The 8,075-nt window shown below is 39.0% G+C and overlaps 1 protein-coding gene across 1 annotated transcript; it reads right to left on the bottom strand.

The window, feature by feature from the left end:
- Positions 1-3,272: 3,272 nt before the first annotated feature.
- TP53RK (TP53 regulating kinase) lies at positions 3,273-7,838 on the bottom strand. Its single transcript, XM_039351272.1, has 2 exons — positions 6,287-7,838; positions 3,273-4,956 (listed from the first exon to the last, which is right to left on the bottom strand). The coding sequence occupies exons 1-2, from the start codon at positions 6,609-6,611 to the stop codon at positions 4,478-4,480; spliced, it is 804 nt and encodes a 267-aa protein (XP_039207206.1). The 5' UTR covers positions 6,612-7,838; the 3' UTR covers positions 3,273-4,477.
- Between the last annotated feature and the right edge of the window lie 237 nt (positions 7,839-8,075).

The following is an 8,075-nucleotide window of genomic DNA, read 5'->3' as shown; positions in this document are numbered from 1 at the left end:
ATTGTGGCCTTGTTTTGTTTCCTAATGTTAAGGAACATAATTAGGAAAGAGAACATAGGCTTAAGGGAGCTGGGCTCTTTTGGCACCTTGTACAAATATAAAGCACCTGATTAAGCAACAGTGAAAATAAAAAAAAAATGATTAGTTTGCTGAAATTATAAATGCTTGTGGAAAACAGGAGTAAATCTGTGAGCTTCAGCAGGGATATCTATTAAGAGGTCGAAAAAGTCAAGATGGTGCCTGTGATTTGGTTACAGTCACCATATATGTAACAGGTTAGAGCTTGAATTGCAGAAATTAGATCCACAATCTTGACCTTCTCTCTCTTCCTCTCTCTCTCTCTTACACACGCATTCCAGCTAATGGATATTCTAAGTCAGTATTTTTCAAACTTGGTAACTTTAAGATGTGTGCATTTCATCGCCCAGAATTCCCCAGCCAGCACGCTTGAAAAACTCCTCTAAGCTCTAGTGTTGATAGTGAATATGAACTACTTGTGGTGGTTGTTCTCTAAAGCATCTGGAAGAGAAGTGGCTCTTTAGCCCCCACAACTCCATTGTTTCTTAACTTCAGCAAACTTAAGACATGTGAACTTCAACTAGCATGCTGACTGGTAAATTTTGAGAATTAGGTCTACATATCTTATATTTGCTGAGATTGAGAGAATTAAGGGGGCAAAGGGAGAGAACTGGCCCCTAGAGCAGAGGTAGGCAACCTTGGCTCTTTTATGATCGTGGATTTCATGCTGGCTCAGGAATTCTGGGAGTTGAAGTCCACGAGTCATAAAAGAGCCAAGGTTGTCTACCCCTGCCCTAGAGTCTAGACTTCCCCCACTTTTCTTCCCCCTCCTGTTCCTATAATCAGAGAATGTAACTGCTTTGGCGTTAATTCTCCAGCCCCACGAAAGATTTTAGTGATTTGCCTCTCTTCTCTTTCTTTCCCATTCAGTCAGCTTCTCTTGTGGTCAGAAGTCCTAATCCTACAATAGGGGCCAATAATGCAGACAGCGCATTTTAAACTGGCATATTTCTATATGGTTCAGGGACTGCAGAAACCCGCTGTAGACCAGCCTCGGCAGCTTTCAGATGGATGGGCTTCAGCTCCCAGAATTGCCAGCCAGCCACCAATTCTGGGAAAAGTTTGAAAAACACTGGTTTAGACATGCCCATAACAAAAAATGGAAAAGACCTATGGCTATTCAGAAAGGAAGGTACTAGGCTGGCATTAGTTCTGCCCCTTGTTTGGGTCCTGGGATATCTACATCCCTCATGCAAGGAACGCGAAAAAACTGGAAACCGGAGAAGTGATCGTAGCAGGCTAAAGTTATATCCTGGCCGGTGGAACCCTGGATCCACGGGGATATGGGCACTTGGCCTGGAGCAACTTCTCTAGCAAGTAAGTGAATACGCCTCTGACACGAGCAGTCTCAGGCGCTAGGACGCTTGCAGGGAGACGGGGACATACAGAGCGCGGTCTCGAACTCGATACCCGCTGAGCTTTTCGTAAGAACTGCAGTTGCTAGTTGCCGCTGCGCCACGGTAGTTTTGGAAGTACCAAGATTGTTTTTAGGCGAACAAAATGGAAGCAGATTCCACCAAGCCGTTCTGTACATTTTCTAGAGTCGTAACCATCGTTCTCGAGTCTGTTTTGATTTTTCGGCTTTTCTGGTGTGACGATCAGTTTCATCCCCGGGGTGTATAGCCTTTCATGAAGTTTATGATATTTCGACATTTGCAATCCCCCGGGAAAGTAAATCCAATAGTGGCGAATATCTGTAGCTCGGGTGTAGATGAGGGTAAAGGTCCGTTCTCCGAGCCTGATAGCGAAACGTTCAGAAACCAACCCACAAGCTCGAAGAAGGAACCTTTACCCTCAAAGTAAATCCAGTCCATCGCCCCCACCGTGTCTTTTGGAAGCGTTGCCTAAGAGAGATCCAAATCAGGACGCTGCTACACTCGCTTACGTGTAGTGATTCTAATGAACCCAGCAGACAACCTGCCGCCTGTAACGCCACGCCTTGAATAGGAGAGCGGAGACGACACAGAATCCTCGTACTGTGCTATACAGAGTATGTAGGGAGGAAAACTGATCCTTTCCCACTAGTTTTCCTAACTAAAACACCTCACTTGTATCTGCCTTCTTAATATATATTATTTTTCTCCCTCTTCTGGGGCTTTGGCAACTATCTGTAGAAATTTGGCATCCATGCATCTGTTCGTGGCTGAAATTTACCTCAGGTCCTAAATCCACACAGAACTAAGCTAATTTTATTTTTCTAAAGCTACCACTGTATGATACGGCCTCAGCGTTTTACTTCCTGTATCGTTTGCCAAATGGGAAAAAAAGATACAAAACTTTTATGGAAGATAGTATATTTATTGGAATTGCCACTTTTTCATTTACTAAGTATTGTATACTCTAACAACTTCATAACAGGTAGGCAATGAATAGATAAAAGATTTTTTTGTGCACATTTGCAACTCTAATTCTGGGAAACACTGCATGTTGGGAAATGAATACTTACCTGCCAGATGATTATTACAAGAAACTTGCAGAAGAAAATCTGTCAAATTCCATTAATTTAATAAATAAATTTTAATACAATTTCATTATTTAATTATAATTCTAAGAAAAGCCACATGGCTGACTTATACTCTCTCAGCCCAATTCACCTCACAGTTGTTGTAGGGAAAAATAGGAGGAAGGAATATTAGGTATGTTTACCTTCTTGAATTATTTATAGAAATAATAAAAGCTGCCAATGTATACTGTATCTTTATCATCTATTTAGCAAGAGCTGCTACAGGAGAAAAAGGGAAACATAGCTTAAATGTTCTATAAATGAATTTCCAGAATTTATTTCATTTCAGCAACCTAGTAAGAAGTAACTGCTAAATGTTATTAGTAATTCTAACAATTGATACAAATATATACTTTAAAACAGTGGTTCTCAACCTGTGGGTCGGGACCCCATTTGGGGTCGAACGACCATTTCACGGGGGTCGCCAAACAAGGCTGTCCGCCATTTTTTCCCCCTTTTCTTTGGCCACGCCCCTGGCACCCGGTGATGTACAAGTGGTTGGGGGTCACCACAACATGGGGAACTGTATTATGGGGTCGCGGCATTAGAAAGGTTGAGAACCACTGCTTTAAAAGGTTGCACTTCTGTGGTTTCTGGGAAGGTAACATAGCCTGTACAATATTTTATTTTTTCTATTCTGAAAGCTCAAATAAGCTCCAAAAAAGGAGATCCAACATTAGTACCTTTTCTATTTTTTGAAAAACCCTGAAGTGATTCTGCTATCATTTGAAGGGGGAAAATGTATTAGAGGTGAATCTATAATATGCACCTAGACTAGCATCTAATCTGTAGTAGCCCTTTGGGTGATACATGATTTCTTTCCTATAGTTTTAACAGGGTATTCATTTAAATTAAAATCCAAAAGACAAAAATAAACAAGAGGCAAAACATTACTTCATTTCTTCTAGTAGTCAGAGGTCAAATAGTCCATCTTCCATGGATATATTTAGAAGCAAACTGCATTGGATTCAAAGTGGGTTTACGTGAAAGATAGACTTATGACCCTCAACCTCTCTGGAATAATATATGCATTTGAAATGCCAAGAACCCCAGGGGCACATTCACAACAGAGGTACTATGAATGACATTCCCACTTACTCATATATCAGAACGATACCTGCCACATTCCCCACTAAGTACACTTAAGTTATCTTTTAATTCTAGACAGATGAATATGTATCAAGACAAAGTACTGAACTGTAGAAATAAAAAATTATGCAAATCAGAAGCTTTCTTGGAAATAAATATGAGGATGGGGCTGATGTTTTGTTTTGCATTATGCAATTCCTATTAAAAATACTAATCAAAGGAGTAAGTAGTCAAGAGGACAGGAAGTTTGACAGGAAACAAGGGATATTCACAGGCATATTTCTATCCAATTGCCCAAGGCAAAATGGGCAGCAAACAAATCTAATAAATGAATCTTGAGAATACATAGTACATAATAAAACTGGTCTAACACCACAGATGGCAGCAGTTTTAGGAATATCCAACAGTATTTTTTACTGAGGCCATAAATGTACTCTTAGCATAAAAGAGAGTGATGCAAATAAAATCTTAAGAGATTAATAGGCACTTGCAAACCTTGAAATGCCCCAAACTACTTGAATCATATGATTGAGTTGCATAAGATATTACATCAAGGATTTATATCTTCACAATAGGATTGTGGGTCAAATTCCAACTGATTCAGGAAATAGACAGATTACAAAGAAGAAAATACCAACTTCTGTTGTTGAATTTTTTGCTGTCATTATATAAATCCTAGTAATAAAGTTCTACTACATAAATATGAAATTAAATGGCCAAATTCAATTTTATTATTAGATATAAATGGAAAAATTTAAAGCACATATAAAATTATTCTTCCTTTTCTCCCTGTGTTGTCTGCATTCTTTATCCAACCATAGATCTTTTTCTTCCCCTCAATCGTACTTCATCCAGCTTTTTAATCACCGGAATTGATTTTTTAGATGCAGCTGAGTATTTCTTCAAAAGTGCTTCAAACAGAGCTTCTGTGTTTGGATGGGTACTCAAAAAGGCTTTCTCTAAAACATATAAATCAACACCCTTATCCTCAGGAAGGCCAGAAATAAAACTTAGTCCAAAATCTATTAACATCAAGTCCAGATTCTCTTCTGGTGGTTGCAAAAGCATGTTAGAAGTTGTGAGATCCCCATGGACGAGGTCTTCATCATGCATTCGTGCCAATATCTCACCTATCTTTTCAGCTAATTGAATAAGACAGCTGATCCCTTCACCAGATTGCTGCTGGGAGATTATATAGTCCCGAACAGTAGTTGATCCTACAACATCTTCAAGATATATACAGTTAGCAACATAGTCCACAAAATACACGACGGGTGCAGAAATCCCTAAAAAGAGGACAGTAAAAACCATTAGTTTTGGGTGGAATATATTATACCAGGGATGTCAAATTTCCAGTCCGCAGGTCAGTTGCATCATACAGAGGCTGTGCCCACCTCAGCTCTGGCAATGCAAAAAAAGTCATAATACAGTGTGACACGTGACGTGGCAAGTTTGACACCAGTGTATTATATCATATTAGGAGACAGACTGATGTTCTGTTCAGTGCTCACCCTTCCTCCAGACAAAACTGTTACCATTCTACCCTTTCCCTTATCACAGGCATGTCCTACTGCAATGCATTATCTTTCTTGCTTTTGAGCTTTAAAGCAGTCATCAATCAACAGCTTGCCATGTTATCTACAGCTGGCTATTATGAGAAGCTACAGAATTTAAAAAATATACAGTAGAAACTGGGAATGCTCATGTACTGACAAGAAATGTTTTTAAAAACAGAAAAAAAATATTTTAAAGCTGGCACGTTTTATTCATTAAAACTTGCATCCTGTCTTTCCTCCAGGTGCTCAAGGCACTTACATAGCACTCTGCCCTCCATTTTTGTCCAACACCTATAAAGAGGAATATGGGCTGAGATGAAGAGCTGTCTCCAAATCACTCAGTGAGCTTCCATGACTGAGAATGACGTTCATAATGTTATAACCACTACCCCAAGCAAAAATCCATCTTCTAGCAGTCTGATATCCAACTGGTTTAGTAAATTTAATTGTGAAGATGTAAAACACAAGCTATACTTGATCAGGAAGATACTCAATACATTACTGGCTCCTACCATTAACACTTCCCATATTATGACAATGTCTGTGAGAAATTGATGACAGCAAATAAAATACATTAAATTTTAAAGTATTATAGAAAAGGGATTTTTGTAATACTCCAAATAAGAGGTAGTATATCTTCTCCAAATGCGACACATTCAAACGTGTTTAACCTATCCATTACATTTTTTTTAAAAAAATAGATCTTCTACTTCCTTAGCTATTTCAGACAGCCTCTCCAATAAATGGAACTGAAAAAAACCTTCCAATAAATGGAAGTGAAAAAAAACTTTGAATCAAGTTTTAGTAAAAACGGATCAATATCCCAAGGACAACAACATATATATATATATATACACACATATACATATATATATATTCCTTTGCCAATCAAGTGCTGTTACGATCTCCCTGCTTTAGCCTATTTTAGACTACAGTAGAATCGCTGCTTTTACTTATTCATGGGGGGGGAGAAGCGGATCTGGTGTTCTTTGATTGGCCGTCATGAGGAGCCCACCCACTTCCTGCCTCATCCAATCCCTGGCCAAGCCCCCCCCCCCACCTGCTCGTCGACAGCGTAGCAACGAACGGGCCTCTTGCGCCGTTCGCTTATGGCTGAGCCTCTCATCCAGCGTCGGGTGCCGGTAACGTTTCGGGAACCGGAGTTTCATCACGGTCGGCCTGCCTAAGAATTGGCCCCGATAGAGGCGTGCTTCGGCTCCCTGCTGGATCAACTGCAGACCCTCCATGGGAGGAGGGAATCCTGGTGAATCAGCTTGGACCGACCCGTCCTCGGAGTTTGATCCCGCCATGATAACAAAATGGCCGGGCCAGCTTCCTCTTTTACTACGCATGCGCAATCCTAAACTAAGTGGCGCCCGTGTCATGCGCAAATTCTGCAACTGAATGAGCAACGGTATTTGGATTGCAAAGATTAGACGACCGTTAAACGTCAACAAGGAAAATCTGACATCTTGTGGTCGACTGGGTGTTTTCAATCCATATTTTGTAAGCCGTAATAAAGAGTAAATTTTTCCTATGTTCTTTCTAGAATGATAGGGAGATGGATGGATGGATAGATAGATAGATAATTTTATATATTTATTTTATATGCTTTCCAAGACAATTCCTCTTCACTTAGTGTGCCCCAGCAAACCAAAAGGTTGGATTCCTTGCTATTAATGAAAATTGCTACTGTGAAAATATTTACTTGATCATCTACACTCAGAATATCTCAGCCCAACCACCTCAGAAGTTATTATTGTGGAGAAAATAGGTGGATTAGGTGTGTTTGTTGCTTCAAATTATATATAAACAGGCAGGATACAAATAACAAGAAAAAGAACAGAGTTAGGACACCCTATAAAATCACAATACCTAAGACTGGTTTGTAAAAGTATTGTATGTGAGTATGGAGTCAACTGCTGTCTATGTGCAGAGCTCTTCATAATCTGGAAAAGATCTCTAAAAACCTGGAGGAGGTTCATGCCATTTGCAGACTGATGCGCTTAAATTTTTTGAAAGTATTAGGCCTATAATAGGAAGAAATGATATAGTAACATACAAAAGTAATAGGATAGTGACTGACATGTCTATCTGGAAGCATGTTTTGCTTGGTTCAGTGAGGTCTACTACAACCTATCCTCAACCTGTTGGTTATAGATTAAGATTTTGTTTCTATTTGCCTCAGAGTAATTTATTTGGATTTAGTCCTGGGTAGACCCAGGCTTGGATTATTTAATGAATTTTATATAAAATAATTGCATGACTGCAATTTTTCCTTGGCTGTACAACCTGTAGCGTCCCCCCCCCCAAGTTTCAATGTAGTATCAAGAATTACACAAGAATTGCCAGTGGATTTTAATGTTTAATGTAATAGGTAAAAAAATCTTTTCTTGCTTAGTCATATGGACAGAAGAAAATTCTGGAAGCTCTTCAGAAAATGAATAAAGAGACCATTGCAGAATACATGAAATAGAAATGCTTCTATAATTCAAGCACAAAGAACTCGCGTACCTGTTTGGTTTTTATTGTTATATTTGCTTTACTGATATATTGTACATTAATCCTATTTTTTTCAAAGTTATACTGATTATGAATGTAGGGAATTACAACCCCACATAGTCATAAAGCCAGATTAGGTAATTGTCTGCATTCTTCAAGATGTTTCATTCTCAGCAGTGTTCACTGCAAATTAGTATCTGCTTCCTTTCATAATTTTTATTTATTTGAGCAGATACAAGTGTGGGTGGTATTGTATAAAAATATCTGCATCTTTCATATCTAAGGAAGGGAAAATTTTGGCAGATATAACTTGTACGTTGAGCTCATGTTGGATTCTTTAGGATGTG

Source organism: Crotalus tigris, unplaced genomic scaffold, assembly GCF_016545835.1.
Source record: "Crotalus tigris isolate CLP2741 ecotype Arizona unplaced genomic scaffold, ASM1654583v1 scf7180000018371.15429387391:27106975, whole genome shotgun sequence".
In the NCBI taxonomy this organism is placed as follows: Eukaryota; Metazoa; Chordata; class Lepidosauria; order Squamata; family Viperidae; genus Crotalus; species Crotalus tigris.
Note: the sequence above shows the minus strand (reverse complement) of the source record. Positions and strands in the feature narration are given on the sequence as shown.